Genomic DNA, 18,762 nt, shown 5'->3' with positions numbered 1-18,762 from the left:
TCTCCGTGCAATTTTGGCGAGTGTCATATTCTTCATTTTTAACATTTGAAGTGTGACTGCAATAAAAATACGAGTTGTTTGTTGAAGTCAATGAAGTCAATGGTGCATTAATAGATTGGAATAATCCTCCATAAATAACATCATCGACCAAAAAAAAGTTGCAGCTATAAAGCCTGGTGAAGCACGTTGTGCAAGCTGATGGCTTGTGTGTCTGGATTGTTGAAGAAATATTTGTAAATGATGAAAAAGAAATTGTAGCGGTTGAAATAAATGGAGAACAAAGAAATGGGTGAAATGAAGTTATGAAGGAAGAAAATGTTGAATGTTCAACTAACAGAGATCCAAATGAACGTTCTGAAGGCAAAAGTGAAGATCTCTTGTTATATGAAGTAAATGGCTCAAAAAATGAGATGCTACTAGAGCATTTCAGGCTCACATTAAAGATTTTGATATTTCCTTCAGCACAATCAAATAATGAGCTGTTGCTCAATTCAGAAAAAGATATCTTACAACAAGAAAATTCGACAAGAGAAAAATTCCCGCAATTAAAAGTTGGTTTTTCTCTTGTTATTAAAACATCAATTGTCGAAAGCATCAACGTAGAATTCGCTAAAAGAATATGAGCGTCTAATTTTGTTTTGATATCCTTGAAAAGGAACCTCTCTCCGTTAGCATCAAACTTATTCTTACAAGATTTTTTCTGAAATATATCATAACCTTCACCTTCTAAATGAAAGTTGGAATCATGCAATAGCTCAGTTGAAGATAATCCTGAATAAGTGGTAAATCTTTTCTTAAGCTCTTCCGAAATCGTGCCAAAAGAGCTTCCTTTTGCAAATAAAAAAATAAGAAAGATGCGAAAAAGAAGCATCTAACGTAAATTCGTATTTATTAGAAAAGAAAATAACAATTGAATCAATGATCAATTATCACCATAAGGGTTTTTATTTCAAACATTAAACAAATAAACTTCGATTTTAATTATTTATTTGTTCTTGAATTTTCATGCAAAAAATTGTTGCATTTTTGGAGTGCAATTTTCAAGTTTTAATGTGAATAAAAAGAACTGATGCAAAACAATAATTCACAAAACAATAAAAAAATTGAAATTGAAAACAAAAACATATTAATAATTAAAATAAAACACTTTTGGCAAATGCCTGATGACAAATCTTTTTGAAAAATAAATTGATGAAAAGGTTTTTTTTCTTTTTGTTTTTGGAAACTTTTTAACAAAAAAAAACTATTGTTTCATAATTTCAAAATTAATTGCTCGAAAAGCAAAACAGTTGTTTTTCTCATAAATAATATTCTACAAAAGAGTCATTCATCATCGAAAAGTTATATTTTCAATTTATATTTTTTGGATTATTTTTCTGTGGAATAATTAGCATGTGAAAAACGAAAATGATGGCATAAACTGACATGACGATCAGTTTTTTAAACAACAACAAATGTCTTTTTGATTTCTCACAATTTTGTGATTGAAACAGAAACACAATTATTGATCGTTCGATTGTGTGACCAATTGGCTGAAAGATTTATGTTAAAAAAAGTGATATATGGGTAATAATTTTTAAAATCATTTGTATTCTTAAAAAAATTTATGTTCGAAAATTTCTTTTGAATGTCAACAAATGTGTGAAAATACGATCTTTCAAGCTTTTTTTGAACAAGACATTGAAAAAATACTTCGCTCATAACTTTATTTCCCTTTCTCAGATTTCAAAAAAATTTTGATTTTTTTATTTGAAACAAACATCATTGAAATCAAAACAGAATGAATTGTGATATTTCACAAATGTCTTAAACGAACACATTTTTATTCATATTTTTTGATCTCAAAAAGTCAACCAAAAATGCATTATTTTTTACTGAAAATGCTTTAATCCCAATATTTTGTCCCAAATGAACACTGAAAAGTGAACAGGCATATTCAAGACCTCTTTATTTTCAATTCGGATCAAACGTTTGTTTCTGAAACAGTTGTGATTATTTAAGCACTTGAATGGAAAATTTTTTCCCAACGGAAAACAATCTATGAAAAATCAACACCCGTAAAAAAGATATGATTTCAAAAATAATCACCCATATTTATTTAAATTCTAAAGAAACCGGAAGAAAAATAAGATTTTTTTCATTTTTTCATTTTTTTTCTTTTAGAATTATCAAATGATCAAAAAAAAGAGAATCATCAAGAATGAAATTCTTTTTTTATTTTTTTCATTCATAGGGTTATGATTTTTTCTTCACATTTTTTCTTTCACAATACCATTCTCTTTTATTCACTGCCAACAGCTATACACATGTCTGTTCAAAATATTAAATTACCAGAACTGTTTGTAAAATATAATCGAATCATTCTGTACTATTTTTTGATAATTTCATGTTTGACAAATAGATCAGAGAAAATTTAAATTTTATGTATTGATCAATGGCTTGCTGCTTTTCCAGTGAATACTTATTATCAGAAGTTTTTAGCTTTTATGTCAAAATACAACATTTATTTTTTTTATGTTTTTGTTGTTCATAACATTCTCAACTTGTTTTTAGAATTTTTTTCTCATTTCATTCATTTTTTAAAATACACGATTTCATAAATATGAATTCATTTGTTTTTAAAAAATTATATGAAATGAAATTAAAAGAAATTTGTAAAAATATGATATCTTAAAGAAAAAACAACAAAACATTTGCACATGGTGAACTATTTTCAGATCAAAAAATTTTATGATGTTTCATTTCGGTTCAAATTTTTGATCTTCTCTTTTTTATTTCAGTTATAAACAAAAATTAACAATAAATAACCTATTGCTTTGATTATTTATATGCAGAACTTTTAACAAAAAATAAAATTGTTATGTCAAAGCGTGTTTTTTTTCAAAAACAGTGAAATGAGAAAAAAAGGTCAAAATTTTCATGAAAAAAGTCAAAAACAAGAAAAAACAATAAATCATGAATGTCCAATTGTGATGTTTTGGCTTTAAACACTCGGAACAAAATATTCGCTGAATATTGAAAAGTTTTTGATCTGGGTCCTAATATTATAAAAAAGATTTGAATATTACTTTGAACATAAAAATTTCAAAAAAAATTTTTAACAGAATTCTGATAAACAAAAATGTCAAGAAGTTTATTTATTTTGTTTTTGTTTTAATCCTTTTCACAAATCAAAAGAGCAAAAGAGAGTTTCAAAAAAAACAAACAAAAAAAAAAAGGGTTGAGATATATTTTTGAGGTCAAGATAAAATATGCACCTATATTTTATTAGCAAATAATGAAAAATAAAGTTTTCTGAAAAAATATTAATAAAGAGAAATTGAAGTTCTCAATACAAGTCATTCACACCACAAATTTAATTTTTTTAAAATGGGTGATTTTTTTTGATATCATAAAAAATTCCGACGTTTGATCATAAAAAATTTTCATTAAGGGTTGATATGAAAAGAAAAATGAAAGTGATGATAATGCAAAAATATTGCTTGATAAATAATTATTATTAATTGCTTGTTGATTTTAATTTGAAACAAATAGTTATTATTTCATATTTTGAAATATTAAATAGACATGTCCAAAAAAAATCATAACTTAAATAAACAGAACAAAATGCTCGTTCAATCGTTAATACATCCAAATATAATAGTTTCATTCACGTGATTAATCAATTTCTAACACAAATATTTTTTTAAATAAAGTTACAGCAAAGAAACATTTAAATTGATTATGAAGATCTGAAAACATTTGTTGATAACAAATAAATTTCAACAGTTTTTGCAACCAGTTCCCGTCATGCTGTCCTAAATTCACATGTCTCTCTCGAACACATAGATTTCCTGCTGTTCTGAAAAAACTGAAAATTTTCCTTTCTTTTCAAATCCAATCAGTTTGCAAAAATGCCAGCGCAAATTTCCTTCAAAATCGCTTCATCCTGGGAACTTTTTGTATAAATTCGCTCTCCCAACTCCATGGCCATCATACACAACGAGATATCCCCTTTTATTCATTTTCATTCATTTCCGCCTGTTGCCCTGAAAGAAACACAAAAACATTCAACAGATAAATATTCATATATAGAAAAATAAATAAAGACCAAACTGCTCTTCGACTGTTTTTTGCCAAACACTCACATTTCCACAGCCATCATAATATAAAAATTCAATCTCTTCATTTCAGCCTCAGAATGGTCAAATACAGCATGGAATGCATCTCCACAAAATACATTGAATATCTCACTGAAGGGTCTTTTCAGCCCGTACACATCGTGGTGGATGTCCAGAGGTGTTTTTTCTGTTTTTGTCATGATCATCTCCTTTAATAATATTCTCAACCACCAAAAGAAGTATTTGATGTTTATCTCATCAACACATGGCACATGAGAGATATGGGGCAGAGAAGAGATGGAAGAATATTTTTTGTTGCAGGGGGTGGGAGTTGAGTGGTTTTTGGAATGTTAATATTTCAAGAATGATTTTTGAATAAACAAAATTTGGAGACAGAGGGATGGAGAAGAGCAAGTGGAGATTTATAGAAGAAAATGTAGAAAATATATAGAGAAGTGACTGGGGATTGTGAGGAAGATATTTGAGACAAATTGGAGAAATGGAATTTGAAAAAAAGGAAAAGAGGGCAAAGGCGGGAAAGAAGAAGGAAAATGAGAAATGTTCATATGAAAAGGGGGTAACTTTTATGAGAGGAGAAGAACGTTTTTTGGAAGAGACAGGGAAAGATGAAGAAAAGGAGGGGATTGATATTTTCTGATGATTTTGGTGCTCGAATGGAAGAGGTGAATGGAAAAGAAAAGAAATTGAGAAATAGTATCATTTTCGATTTTTGAGGGAAAAGGAGGGGGAAATGCGAAAAGAAAATCAAATGACTCTGAGAAAATCTTTCTTCATTGACTATTTACGGAACATCAACCAAAAATTTCGCAACTAGGAAGATTTGCTCCTTCTTTATTGAGCACATGTGACGATATTTTTGCCTATCAACAACATTTATATTACACATTACTTTATGAGTTTCATTTCGCAGCAATCGATTTATCAACGCAAGATATATTCACACACTTCAATCACTTCTTCTTTGATATTTCTTCTCACTTCGTGCTGCTTCACATTCAACTTTCAAATTCATATATTCTGTTCAATCAGCAGCTTGATTGCACACACCAATCATTATTTCATTCAGTTTGCTTTCTCTTAACATCGACATTATAGCTTCAAATGCCTTCTGTTGGATTTCTGGACGTGCATCAGAACTGTTTTCCTCTTCCGCAGAGGCGCATTCCGCTCTGCTTTAGCACTCCGAACAGATTCCGTGTGATGACTGTGCTGAATGTGTGAATGGGTTTGAGAAGGGGATATGATCATTAAAGCGCATTACAATTATCTTTTCGGTTTTTTTACACTTCAAAGGAGCGAAGAGAGAGGATTGCATGTTCAAATGGAAGAGGAAAAGAAGGTGGATTTCAGAAACGAATTTTGTGCGGATCAGATGAAAGGGAGATAGCAGGAAGAGCCAAAGGCGAAGACGAAGACGAAGGAGATGATGAGTTTTGCGCATCGCAAATTGATGCTTTCAACACAAGGCTCGCGCAGTCAACAACAGAAAGGAGGAGGATGGACGTGGGAAGAGAAGAAGGAGTTGATGAGGAAGATGAACATCATTAGATAATTTTCTCATTCTTCAGCACACTCTCATCTGCACAGCTGCACACTCAAAACATCACAGCTTCCTCAACATTTGCCACTCCTCTTTTTTCCCTTTGCATCTTGCCCAATTATCTTCCACTTCTGTTCTGACTGGCTCTTCCCCGAAGCCCATTACTTCTACGTCTTCCTCCACCAAATCCTCATCACTTACCCAGAAGTCCATGGACATAATTAGCCCAAGCTCTGTCTCTTTATTGAACATATCTTCTTCCTCTCCTCCTTCTTCTTCTCCTTCTCTTCCTTCTACCATTTCTTCCTTCTCGCTGGGTATCCCTCGAGCGATTCTTGTGAAGGACAGTTGAGCAATGCAGGTGTATTTGCAAGCAGCAACATGAAAGCTACGGGGGATATATTTGAGCCACAAAGCATCCTTCTGAACCACGCAACATGTACAGCAAGCTAGGGAATTCGTGCGGATATTGAGAAGGAAGAGAAAAAGGAAAAGAAGGATTTGGCAGATGCATAAAAAAGGCACAGAAAAAAGGTTTCTCATTAAAGAAGAAGAAAGAAGCTGAGACGAAAAATAAGCCTGTGAAGATTCTAACCACTCTTTGCTCAGATTTTCTTCCTGAAATCAAAAATCGAAGAAGGATTCATCAACAGATTATTGAAACACCATTCACTTTCTCAACGTTTGCATCAACTAACAAATCATCTTCATTCACTTCTTCTTCATTTCCCATTTCATCACCATCATCACCACTACCTTCTTCTTCTTCTTCTTCTTCTTTTTCCTTTTCTCCCTCCCCAACAAGCCTGCCATCCGTCAAGCACAGCTAAGGGTGTTCGTTCAAAGTGAAGCAGTAGAATGAAATTAATCTGTGTGCCAGTGTCGTCTGTGGCGCTTTTCTGTCGATGGACGTGCCGTTTTCGCTGCGCTGTGCATTTTCTGTTGAACAGTTTATGGTCTGCGGCTTCGACGACATCCGCAGGCTGAGGGGACTCAACACCATGACCCGTGGGGAACCAGTATTGTATGGAAATTTTGAATTTTTCTGTAAAATAAAATATATTTTATTAATTGTTTCATTTATTTTTGTTAATCTGTATTTTGCTTTTCAAATATTTATCTTTATATAAATTTATTTGTTCACTCTCAAATGATGAATAGTTATGATGGTGGACAAATAGCTATGATTTATCAATTGTCTTGCTTAGTGAAAAGAGGTTATTTGCTGAAAGACGCTGTTGCAAAGCAATTGATCAGGTTTATGGGGTTTGCCAGAAACTATTAATTGAAATTTCATTTCACAAAATTTTCTTTTTTTCTTTTTTTTAATTCTTTTTCTTCTTCATTTTGATACCCACTTTTTCACTCATTCGTAATCATTGTTCACAAACACACAATTATATTCACATTCAGTTTCCGATGGTATCCTCTTGTCTCTTCTTCTCTTCGTGTGACTAACAAGTTCATCACCAACGGTGTCGAGTTCCACTTTGAATTTCTGCGCCACAGCATTCTCCAGCTCATCCACTGCCTGCTGCACTCGCCGCGTGCAGAATTCAGCGACATGGCTTCTTCTATTCTACTCTCGCTGACCACCAAGTCGTTAAATTGTTTGTCAGCTCGCTTGACAAGGCGCTGTTTAACGAGCTTGTCGAGCTGATGTACTCACCACAGGCAATTGTGCGGAACAACGCGTAGGAATTCATCGAGGCGCTTGCAGAAGGAAGAGGGCTGGATGAAGAAGGAGATGGTGAAGGAAAATGAGATGGAGGATATGGTGGAATGCCACGGAGGGGATATGATGGAAGTGTGATGAATGGGGATGCGAAGGAGAAGAGAAACGAGAAGGATAAAGAAGCGAATAACGAGCCAACAGTTACGAAGGAAGAGCTGTTGCGTCGTTTGCTGAGCTGAGGTGTTGGGTAGAATCTTGTTGATGTACTGGTTTCACCAACTGCGACTGACATAGCGAAAATAATAACTGCTTGTGCTTTGCTTAATCTGTATGCACCTGTTGGGAAAAAGAGGAACAAGAGAAGATACGGAGGAGGAGGAGGATGAAGAGGATGAAGAAAAGGAGAGTGTTTCTAAAGAGAAGAAGAAGAAGAAGAAGAAGAAGAAGAAGAAGAATGGTGTTCATGTCCAGCTACTCCTCGCACACAAGGTCATTCGCCCACTTTGTCTCGACTGCGTTCTTTCCTGTACTCACCTTTGCTGCATCCATTGATTGCCTTAGTACGAATTCTATGCCATACCGATCACACCATTACATGCTTTATCCACTGCCTGAAGAACGCACGCAGCTTCTCCACGCTCCTACAAAAGGCAGCGCAAAACAGCCACAGCGGTACATAGTCCATGAGAGTAGAAGAACCGCCATATCGAAGTCACTGAGCGAGCTCCTCAACAACAAGAACTATTTTCTTCTTTAAGAATCGTATTTGAAAGAGGGAATAATCAATTCCTCAACCATTTGCTCCTTCTCCTTCATTCCCTTCCTCTTCTTCTTCTCCCAAGCTGCAACTTATTCCACAATCTGAATTCTTGCTGATTGATAACACTCACAGAACGGCCAATTAAATAGAGCTTCGACGACTCAGAAAGCTTCCATGAAGCTCAACCCAATCGATTCTGTAAGAGAACATAGGAAAGAGCAAGTGAAGGTGAAGAGAAAGGGAAAAGTGTTCAGTGCGTGTCAAACTCCACAAGGAAGGGAAGAACAGGGTATGCCATTGTTTAATTGCTGCTGATGCCGAGAGCCGAAGGAAGAGAAAGAGAAGATAGAAGGTTTGGAAGAAGAGTGAAAGGATATCAATTTTGATCATCAAAGTGAGTTGCTTGTGAAGCAAAAGAAATTGTTGCCACCTGGAGAGATGAGAGCTATGGTGGAGAGAGAGTCAAATGAAGGGGAAGCTGGAACGAAAGAAAAGGATGATCAAGAGAAAGAGGAAGATGATGATGAAAAGGGGAAAGAAATAGACTGAACAAAAAACAAATGATGGTTGGGACGAATTTAATATTGATTTCTGCACAAGAGTTGCAAGAGCAGGAACTTTTTAAAAGTTCGCAGCAAACAAAAGGAGTATTTTTAAATGAAGAATGAAAATGAAGGAAACGATGCGGTGTATTGAGAAGTGAGCTTTAACTGAATTTGCATAAAGGATAAAAAGAGAAGTTTTGAGATTGAGTCAATTATTTTTATAAACTGCAGTTTCCAAAATAGCATAATCTTCGTTTGCTGAATCCGTTGAACTGCTCAGCAATAACAGGAACTTAATGATGAAGTTTCAGCTAAATTAATATAAAACGCATCGCAACTTCTTTTGAAAATACACAAAATTTATGTATATAAAGCCATCCATAATGTTCTACGAATAATATTTTCTTCAAAAATTTTTGTATTGCAAGTTTTGAAACTTGAAATTATATTTTCCTTTTAAAGATTGATTTTTTAATTTTTTTTGAAACTTGATCATAATATCCTTTTTCACCAAAAACATTAAAAAGGTATGTCTTTTTGGGGAGAAAAAATAAAACAAATATATATGACAGAAATAAAAGCTAAATACTTGTCAAAAATCAATTTAACTATATGATCAATAAATACCACAATTTATATTCTTTTTTCAATTTTTGATCTATTTATATGAAGTCAAAAAAAATCACCCAAATTTCGATATTGAATTATAATTGGTGCAAAAAAATAAGAAAAAAGATGTGGAAAAGGATAAATGTATTTTTATTATTTCAGATTTTTCTTTCTTTCTTTCTTATTTTTTCTTTTTTCTTTTTCTTTCTTTCTTTCTTTCTTTCTTTCTTTCTTTCTTTCTTTTTCCAAAGTTTTGATGGCTAAAGAAAATTTATTCTTAAAACAAGATATGGAGAAAAAATAGAAAATAAGGCAAATAATAATTGAAAAATTTTGAAATCTTCCTCATTAATTCTTTTATCATAAGAAATACCTCTGAATCATTATTTTGAATTGCCGAACTTGAATGAAAAAAAAGCATTATGGAAAAATGTTGAATAACTTTTTCATAAAGTTTGTTACAAGATAGCGAAGTCATTCTGATCGGTGAAATTTCCATTTTAACAAAAATGGAAATTTGTAATCTCACTTTATTCGAAAATCGTCTTTTCTTTCAATTCATTTTCACTATGGATAGTAACATAAAGCTATATTGAATTCCAGTCAGATCAATCAATTTCTCCAAACAACAAATAATTAATGCAACCTTTTTTTATTGAATAATCCTTTCCTAGAATTGAGCGCAATAATTAGAGATGATTTGTCACAGTATTTTTATTCTTTTTCATTATGTTTCGCATGGAGAATACATAAATGAAGTTGTTTTTCTGTGAATTTGATAAATAACAGTTCGTTTGTGTTGGTGGAAGTGATATAAACACTCTGTATGGAATGAGTGAGTTTGCTCCGGTAAGACAATGGAGCATGCAGTGGGGTCGAGCATGGAACAGCTGAGCTCGACAATCACAGTACTGGATAGGAGGTGTGTCCCCAAAGGGGCAACGATCAGTGTTGGGGAAAAGAAAATAATAATAACAGGGAGAGGGAAGACGGTGAGTGTGATTGGGACAAGTGCGCTTTCTTCGACTTCGACAACGCTGTTAAGCACATCTGCTGGTAAACTGGAGTTGGGGTATGTGGGGATCGATCACAATGCGACAAGAAGCCCATCACAAAGTGTGTTTGTGGTGTCTGTGGGGAGATGGACTCTTTCGCTGGAAGATGTGGTGATCAACTCTTCGACATCAGAAGGGAGTGGGATTTCGTCGTCTGTGTTTGAAGTGGCACTTAGTCAGCTGAAGATGATTGATGTGGAGATAAAAAACATGAAAATAACACAAACTTTGTTAAATGAATTATCATCAGCAGGATCGTCATCTGGAGAGAGTTTGCTGGGGAATGTGACAATTCGGAATGTGAATCGGACAGGAGGAGATGGAGTGGTGATAGCAAAGAGTGTGAAGGGAGCAGAGACATTTGTGGTGTGGAACACAACAATAGAAGGATGTGAATGCGTGGATGGGAATGGCGGAGGGATAAAGATTGAGTTAGCGTCTTCGACAAGCAAAGCCCGAATTGGGACATCAACATCACATATCGGAGGAACAACAAAATTCAACAAAACAAAGTGCAGTGGATATGGAGGAGGGGTGATGCTGTGGTTGGCAGATAGCTCATTTGATTTTACGATATCCTCAGTGAGTTTTGTTGGTTGTGGTGCAACATTGGGAGAGAATAATATGTTTGTGAATGTGAGTGGGATGACAAATGGAACAATAACAACCTCAAAGCTGAATGTTGGACACAATGCATAAATATATGATGAGTTGATTGGATATGACCAGAATGTGGGAGGGATGGGAATATTCCCATTGAATGTGTTTTTGGAAGCATTTTCAGGAGCAGCACATGTGGGGAATAAGGTGAATGGATGTGGAGAATATGACTCATGGTTTTGTGGGCTGATCTATTTTCCATGCAAAACGATCACCAAAGCAGCACAGAACAGATTCAGTTCGTCAAAAAAGAATGTTGTGTTGGATGCAGGGTTTGAGTTGGAAGAAGTTGTTTCGATGGCAGGATCATACGAATGGGAGGTGTATTGTGGGATTAACAAGACGAATGTGAATGAAAGGTTCCCAGTGGAATGATATCTTCGTATTTGATAAATGTTCAGAGTGCAAGCTCAATAAAGAACGTTGCGTTCCAAATTCCATTTTCGTTATCGAGTGCAACATCGCTCATTGGTTTGACCAGCTCATCACTCACACTCACAGACTGCTCAGTTGCTCATATATCAGAGAGCACATCGAGCGTGGCATTTGAATACAGCACTGTAAATGGGCAAGGTGGGAGTCTGAAAATGAATCGATTTGCGATTGGTGGAACACTTGCATTTGGAGCTCATTCAGCCATTGAATTTTCAGAAGGAATGACGAGTTTGATTTTTTCAGAATGCAATATCAGTGGAGTCAAAAGGAAGGAGGGAGATGGAGTATGGATGAAAGGAACAGTTGGAACAAGGGGAACATTAACTGTTGATACACTCAATGTGAATGTTTGCCGTTCAGTCAAAGAAAAGAGAGAAAGATTAAAAGTTATTTAGAAATAGTAAATAAAACAAATATGCGATATGGAGAGTCAAAAATAAATATGATTCACACCATCATTGTTGCATAAGAACTCATTTTCAAAAGCTTTGCAAAAAAGAAAATGCACAAGTTGTATTGAACACGAAGATGCAATCAGATAATGAATTAGATTATTATTATAGAATAGAATATCAATTCAATAAATAATCAATAAACTTGAATAATTTTTCAATGCTATATCTGTATGTTGGTTTTGATCATTTTTTTTTAAACACCAAAAATGAAACAGTTTATTAAACTGTTCAAAAACACAAAACAAATGATTTTCAAATCAATTAATATGGGATGAAATCAATTAAAATAATCTAATATTTCATAATTGTATTTTATTGGGATGCACACAGTTACGTGAGAATGATGGATTCATTTTTTCAAATGTATTTTAAAAGCAACTTTTATTGGGTTTTGAAACAATAATGATATTCTTAATAATTCAATCGTTTTTTTCAAAAAAATGTTCAAGAACATCTCAAATATAAAATGAAATACTTATTCTTGTTGTAGATATTGAAAGCTTTTTTATTGGTAGAAAAGGAAATGAAAAATACACGATTACAACATTCAAAAAAACAGAAGTTGAAATAGTGATTATTTGCTTTCCTCTCGGAGAATTATAAATTTTATAATTCTATTTCTTTGATTCAAAAGCTTTATCACATTTCAAATTTCTTTGTTGATTCGTTGCATTTTTTTCATCCAATTGATTTCTTTTGAATTTCATTGTTTTGAGTTTCGAATAATTCCATTTTTCATATTTATTCTCAGCGAACATATCTTTCCCTTTTTCGTGTTGAACGTCATCTCATTGCATAATCGTCATCTCTTTCTCTTTTTCGTTATTCATCAATCGGCTTTATTTCACTTTTCCCATTGCTCATTATTATTTGTGATTATTTCATTCATCAATAATTTTCTTTGTTTCTTCTTCATTTCTCTTGTGATTCTTGAAACGGATGCAGAATGAAAAGTAGTCAAAAAAGTTGAAAAGGATAATGGCGAAGATGATGTATTTATTTTATATGATGTTGATTAATTGAATGAAAAAGGATGGCAAAAAGGATGATCAACAAATTGATGAAGCGATTGATGGTCGATAACTATGAAGATTAATGCTAACTAATGTCCACAGAGATATTCAGCGAAATTCTCTTCTTTGGGCTTTATCTTTCACTCCTGAATATTCTTCTTTGAAGGAGAAACCTTCGAACCATTCACCCATTTGGCTCAGTCCTCTCTATCGCATCAACGTCATATCTGAATCGAATAATGATACTCTTCATTCTCTTTCTATTTCTCTCCTTCTGCACTTTTCCATTCCTTTTCATAGTCATCGAACACCTTTCTCTTTCAAGAAATTGAATGAAAGCAAATAGAATAATCACTTAAAAAAAAAAAAAACAACAGCAAACCTTCAGAACATATTTTATAGTCTATATCAGTATTTCATATCATTGGTAATAGTTTTCCTCCAATAAAAATTCTGATTCCATCTATTTTCTGTTGATTTAGCATCTGATTAGCTTTTTATTCTTTCAAATGTTCTTTCCGCCCACAAATGCGTATGATTCTCAACCCCCTTAAAAAGTGAGTTTTGGATTTTCTTTTCAATTCCACCCTCATCATCCATCAAAACAGATTGTTTTCGGAAGAAAATATCATCCGTCATTTCCTTGCCAATCCCTTCACTCTGGGTACTTTCCATATGAATTCACTCTCCCAACTTGATATTCAGCCTGAATGATGAGAAATCCTACTTTTATTCATTTTCATTCATTTCCGCATGCTTTTCTGAAAACTATGCAAAAATAGACAAAAGTCTAACATTTTGAAACTTCATTATAAACGAACTCCAAACGTAGATTATTCTTTCAACCCAATATGTGATCTCCAACAAGATATATACTCAAAAACTCTTGGAATAATGAAGAAGCAGCTTTTCCATATTATTTCTCATAGCCATCCCCTTTAAAAGTGCTTGAACTTAAAGATTTCACTACGGTCTTTCAAATTTTGAATATTTAAATATCAGATGAGCTTATTCAAAAAAACAAATATTTCTTCTGCATTTTGAAAAAAAAAACAACTTTGACAACAAAATAACAATCTTAAAAACCTGTTAAAACTGAAAATAAAAGAAGATTTTGTTTTATCATTTAAACAACAACAAACTTTTTCTTTATTCAAAATTCGTTGTTGAATTGATAACAATTGTTATGGTTGCTAATATTTTTTTCAAATTTTCAGATGTTATTTTTTCATAAACTTTTAGTAAACATTTCGCAGCATATATGTCTATTATTTTATCTTTTGATTTAAATCATTTCTCTTTTGATGCAGTGCTTTAATCATCTTCGTGTCCAAACCTTCAAAAAACAAACAACAAATCACCATATTCAACAAATTTTGAGAATTTTGAGTTCGTTGTTTCACTTGGAAATGCATTATTGTGTTTCAACAAATCAAAAATCAGAAATGAATATTTCCAATATTTGCATAATAAAAAATTTAAAATTTGATCTTCAAAAAATATGATATGGGCCTTAACACAAGTATTTGGAAAATAAACTTTGATTTTTCTGTTAATTCTTTTTAATGTCGCATTTGAGTGTTGGGGAAGGTTTGTTTTTATTTGTATTGATATTTCATCTGTGTCATTAATCAACATCAGGGAGTTATAGTTCAAAATGCGTATATTTTATGATGCAAGAAGAACCTACAATAGAAAAAACTTCGTTGATTGAAAAGAACATAAGGAGAAAATTAAACGAAAATTTAAAGAAAGTTGATCGCAATTATTCATCTGAAAATTCTGAACTTGATTTTTGCTCAAAATCTTCGAATAACACCAATTCTGCGACTGGGCATTTTGTCAGTGGGCATATAACTTTGACACGTCAAGACTTGGCTAATGAATTGATTAAGCTGCATAAATTGGTATTCTTTATTGTTTGAAAGCTTATTTCACAGATAAATATTTATTTTAAAAAGTCCACAACAGGGGGAAATGAACTTAAAGGTTTGATAAAATGATTACAGTTTTAATGTTAATAATGATTATTGAATTATTTTGAATATTTTCAGATTTTGTGTTTTTTTGCAAAGAAAAATCGTTAAAGTATTACAGAATGGACAACTATGACAATGGTTTGAAAAAAATGCTTTAAAATATTTTTTATATTTTTATTGCAATTATTAACTCAGAAACAGTTAGTCGACCTCTTCCACCACCTTTTGAATATTTCGAAATTGACAGAAAAAAAAAACAAGCTTATTTTGCTGTTAATACCAAATCAGAAATGACACATCGTTTTAAAGATTTGATTCATAAAACATTTGGAAGCTACGGAAAGCTAAGTGCTGTGAATCGAAATGATGCAGCTTGCATGCTTCTTATCCAGCATGATCCGCAAAATGATCTGTTACATTTTTCGACCGTTGAGAACGAGACGAAACTTGAAAAAATGCTAACTGCTTTTGACATTACCCCTCGCGTGGAATTAATTCCATACTTGTTTCAAAAAAACCCTTATTTTGGAACTGTCGAATATCCACCAACCGAAAAAGGGTGTAAAGTGTGCTGATAATTTGCAGATGATTTTGTCAAACATTCCTGTTATCTCTGTCTTGATTTTTTTATTCAAAAAATAATTTTTTTTTCCAGTTAAAGAGTAATAAACGTTTATTTAATTTTTTTTAATATGGGCGCTTATTTTGAACATTCAATGATTTTATTTTGAGGTTGATTTTCTTTTTGTTTATCATATTTTATTCTTTCATTCAATAATAATTATTATCTTTAGGCAGCAAAAGAAGTATTGGAAACTAAAAATAAGATCACGATTGACAACTTAACTGTTTTTCTGATCGAAAAAGTCACAGGATCTGCTGCAAAGGCAAGAATGGCCAGCACTTCGTCATCACCTTGTTCATCTTCATCACCTTCTTTTTCTTCCCCATGCACCCCTTCTTCCTCAACCACCCCTTCTTCCTCATGCACTCCTTCTTCTTCCTCTCTCCCTTCTTCTCCATCTCCATCTTCTTCCTCTTCTTCCTCTTCCTCCTCTTCCTCTTCCTCCTCTTCTTCCTCTTCCTCTTCTTCCTCTTCCTCCTCTTCTATCTCTTCCTCTTCCTCCTCATTAACCTACAATTCCCTTGCCAGTCCACTTCCATCACAAACTTTCACAACACCCCCTTCACAGCAGCTTCCACCCGCAATATCACACCCTCCTACCTCTTTCATCCCACCCGACACTTCCTCTTCATTTGCGGACAAACAAAGAACATTCCCTTCTCACTCAGCCGCAGTAACCACTGTGCGCAACTCTCCTGTCTCCAAAGGCTCTTCCTCTTCCTCTTCCTCTCCCTTTCCTTCTCCTTTTCCATCTCCCTCTCCCTCTCCAACACCCACGCCGTATGCTTCCCCTTCCGCTAGCCCGAAAATCCAGCTCAAGGAAAGCAGGTACCAAAAGCCGAGCCATGGCTATGCTTCGCATCATCCAGCGCGTTCAGACTTTGTGTACGTGCCTGGTAACAGCAGTGCACAAACCAGATATTCCCCAGCCACAAGCACAGCCACAAGCACAGCCACTACCATAGCCACTACCAATTACCAGGTTCCAATCCCGCAACAGCAAGTGTCACTTGCTCCTGGGACGTTTGGCTGTCCTATGACTTTAAACGTTCAATGCCAGCCGCTGCCCCCGGCATACGGGATATCGCAGTTTTCGGGTACTATTTTCCCGTGCACCACACCAGCGAAGGATGGCTTCACCTCGCCATTGTTTCATTTCTCGTGCACTGCACCACCAGCAACACAAAGCAGCGTACCTGCGAAGGCCGTGCAGCTGGAAGAGCCATACATGCAGACTCAGTTTGTCAGATACCCCATTCATAGCCAGCAAATCAGCAGCGACGCGTCTGTTCGGAGCTCGCCAGCACTGCTCCCACAGTCACAGTTTCAGCCACAATCACAGCCACAGCTGCAACCACAGCCACAGCACCAACTGCAACTACAACTGCAACTACGGCCACAACTTCAACCTCAACCACAACTGCAACTGCAACCGCAAGCGCAGTCTCAGATGCCGATGGCCCAGCAGTCGTTTGACATACCGCCTTGTTCTGACCAGAGAATGCAAATGCCATTGCAAATACAGTTGCCATATCCTTTTCAGTATCAACCTCAATTTACCACACAACAATCAGCTTCACTGCTACCAAGCCCTTCGGCTCCTTCTTCAGTGTCCTCTGCATATCCCCCTGCTGTTGCTGCTCATCCTGGAACGACCGTTCCTGGGTTTAACACAGCTCCAGCAGCCCCCTCAGCCGCAACAACTGCAACCGCAGCAACCACAGCTACAGCTACATCCTCATCCACAACCTCAACCACATCTACATTCACGAACACAAACGCAGACATCAGCCAAGCAACAAGGAGCCAGGCAGGAAACGTTGATTCGTGTCCTGCTTTTCCGAACCAGTTTTATCCATTTCAGACACAAACTGCACAGCAATTGACTCAGGGCTATGGAACTTATAGAACGCAGATGCAGATGCCGCAGCCTCAATTTCAGGGAGTTTTTCCTCAACAACCAAGTACAGTTTCGGCATCGCAGTTTCCGCAAGAGAAATAAAAGTTTGTCTTTTCTTTTTCTTTTTCTTTTCTTTTTTATATTTTCACATTAATTTTTGGTTGGTTGCTAATTTTATGTTATGAATTTTGATATTGTGATGATGACTTTATTTTTTGAAATTTCATTTTTGAATTTCATATGATATTTATTTATTTATTTTGCATAATTTTATTAATTCAATTATTTCATATAACTCAATCAATTTATTATTTTCTGTTAATTTTATATAAATTTTATATTATTTCATTATTTATTTCAATGATTTATATATATATATATTTCTTTTATTCTAATATTGTCAGATTATTTAATATAGGCAATGCAAGCTTCTTATTGCATGCTTGTCAGACGTTCAACACTTTGCCACGTTTCTGTGACATATTAGAGAACCTTCATTGGTGCCTATTTTGAGCTATTAAAGTCAAAAAAAACAAAGGTATAAAGAAAGAAAGAAAAGAAAGATTAAACCGCTTGATTATTACAACGATTTGAGTTTGATAATTCTATTGAGATTTGAAATGAAACCTCATTCTGCTCAATTGGATTAGGAATCAGAGCCAACAATGAAAATTGACGAAGTAGTCGTCAATGACGATACAAGAAATTTGCTCCAATGCGAAAAAAAAAGAAAAAGAAAAAGAAAAAGAAAATTGCTTGAATCTCTTTCCCAATGCAATTTATCTTTCAGTTCTTATAAATTTCATCCAGTTTATGATGAGTTGCAAATTTTTTGTATTTTTTTGTATTTTTATTTGCTAATTTATGAATATTATTTTTTGATTAATTCGTTTCTTTTCAATCTGAATCTCGAGATAATTCAACCAAACCTGGCAATTTTCTTGAGTATTCCCTATTCCGAAATCATCTTCTCGATTTTTTTATTTCACTCACCTTCCTTGTCTTAAATATTGTTAACTTTCTTTCTTTCTTTTTTTTTTTTTTTTTTTAACAATTTTATATGTTTCATTCTTAACTCGCTCTTTTTCTTTTTGTTTATTTTATTTAATTTTATATAATGTTTTTTTTATTTTCAAGTGTATTTTTAATCAAATCGTTTTTTCTTAATTTTGCACTATTTTCGGTATCCCATTTTTCTTTTTTGTTTTTATTCTACGATTCCTTATTTAAGTGATGGAATTATGATCATTTCGTTTTTAATTTTGTTGGTTTTTTTCAATTTTTTAATGTTTCATGTGCATTTTTATTGGTTATACTACCAATAAATTATTTGTTTTTTTTTCTGTGTTAAAGACAATGAAAGTACTGTTAATGTTGCGTGACCTTGTAT

The 18,762-nt window shown here is 33.9% G+C and overlaps 6 protein-coding genes across 6 annotated transcripts; 5 read left to right on the top strand and 1 right to left on the bottom strand.

Moving 5' to 3' along the window:
• Positions 1-5,222: 5,222 nt before the first annotated feature.
• On the top strand, positions 5,223-5,669 carry MONOS_10174 (uncharacterized protein; the record flags this gene model as incomplete). Its single annotated transcript, XM_067862595.1, has 2 exons — positions 5,223-5,336; positions 5,415-5,669. The coding sequence occupies 2 exons, from the start codon at positions 5,223-5,225 to the stop codon at positions 5,667-5,669; spliced, it is 369 nt and encodes a 122-aa protein (XP_067724174.1).
• Positions 5,670-5,724: 55 nt separating this feature from the next.
• MONOS_10173 (uncharacterized protein) lies at positions 5,725-5,961 on the bottom strand (the record flags this gene model as incomplete). The annotated part of the gene is made up of 1 exon (XM_067862594.1): positions 5,725-5,961. The coding sequence occupies one exon, from the start codon at positions 5,959-5,961 to the stop codon at positions 5,725-5,727; it is 237 nt and encodes a 78-aa protein (XP_067724173.1).
• A 653-nt stretch (positions 5,962-6,614) lies between these two features.
• On the top strand, positions 6,615-7,359 carry MONOS_10172 (uncharacterized protein; the record flags this gene model as incomplete). The annotated part of the gene is made up of 3 exons (XM_067862593.1): positions 6,615-6,685; positions 6,870-6,927; positions 7,171-7,359. 3 exons carry the CDS (start codon positions 6,615-6,617, stop codon positions 7,357-7,359), a joined length of 318 nt encoding a protein of 105 aa, XP_067724172.1.
• Positions 7,360-10,107: 2,748 nt separating this feature from the next.
• MONOS_10171 (uncharacterized protein) lies at positions 10,108-11,004 on the top strand (the record flags this gene model as incomplete). The annotated part of the gene is made up of 1 exon (XM_067862592.1): positions 10,108-11,004. The coding sequence occupies one exon, from the start codon at positions 10,108-10,110 to the stop codon at positions 11,002-11,004; it is 897 nt and encodes a 298-aa protein (XP_067724171.1).
• Positions 11,005-11,046: 42 nt separating this feature from the next.
• Positions 11,047-11,795, top strand: MONOS_10170 (uncharacterized protein; the record flags this gene model as incomplete). Its single annotated transcript, XM_067862591.1, has 2 exons — positions 11,047-11,286; positions 11,367-11,795. The coding sequence occupies 2 exons, from the start codon at positions 11,047-11,049 to the stop codon at positions 11,793-11,795; spliced, it is 669 nt and encodes a 222-aa protein (XP_067724170.1).
• A 3,171-nt stretch (positions 11,796-14,966) lies between these two features.
• Positions 14,967-17,474, top strand: MONOS_10169 (uncharacterized protein; the record flags this gene model as incomplete). The annotated part of the gene is made up of 3 exons (XM_067862589.1): positions 14,967-14,985; positions 15,043-15,413; positions 15,642-17,474. The coding sequence occupies 3 exons, from the start codon at positions 14,967-14,969 to the stop codon at positions 17,472-17,474; spliced, it is 2,223 nt and encodes a 740-aa protein (XP_067724169.1).
• Positions 17,475-18,762: the final 1,288 nt, after the last annotated feature.

The sequence above is a fragment of the Monocercomonoides exilis genome, assembly GCF_001643675.1.
Source record: "Monocercomonoides exilis strain PA203 chromosome Unknown scaffold34-1095894, whole genome shotgun sequence".
Lineage (NCBI taxonomy): Eukaryota > Preaxostyla > Oxymonadida > Polymastigidae > Monocercomonoides > Monocercomonoides exilis.
This window is presented reverse-complemented; position numbering and strand designations above follow the sequence as displayed.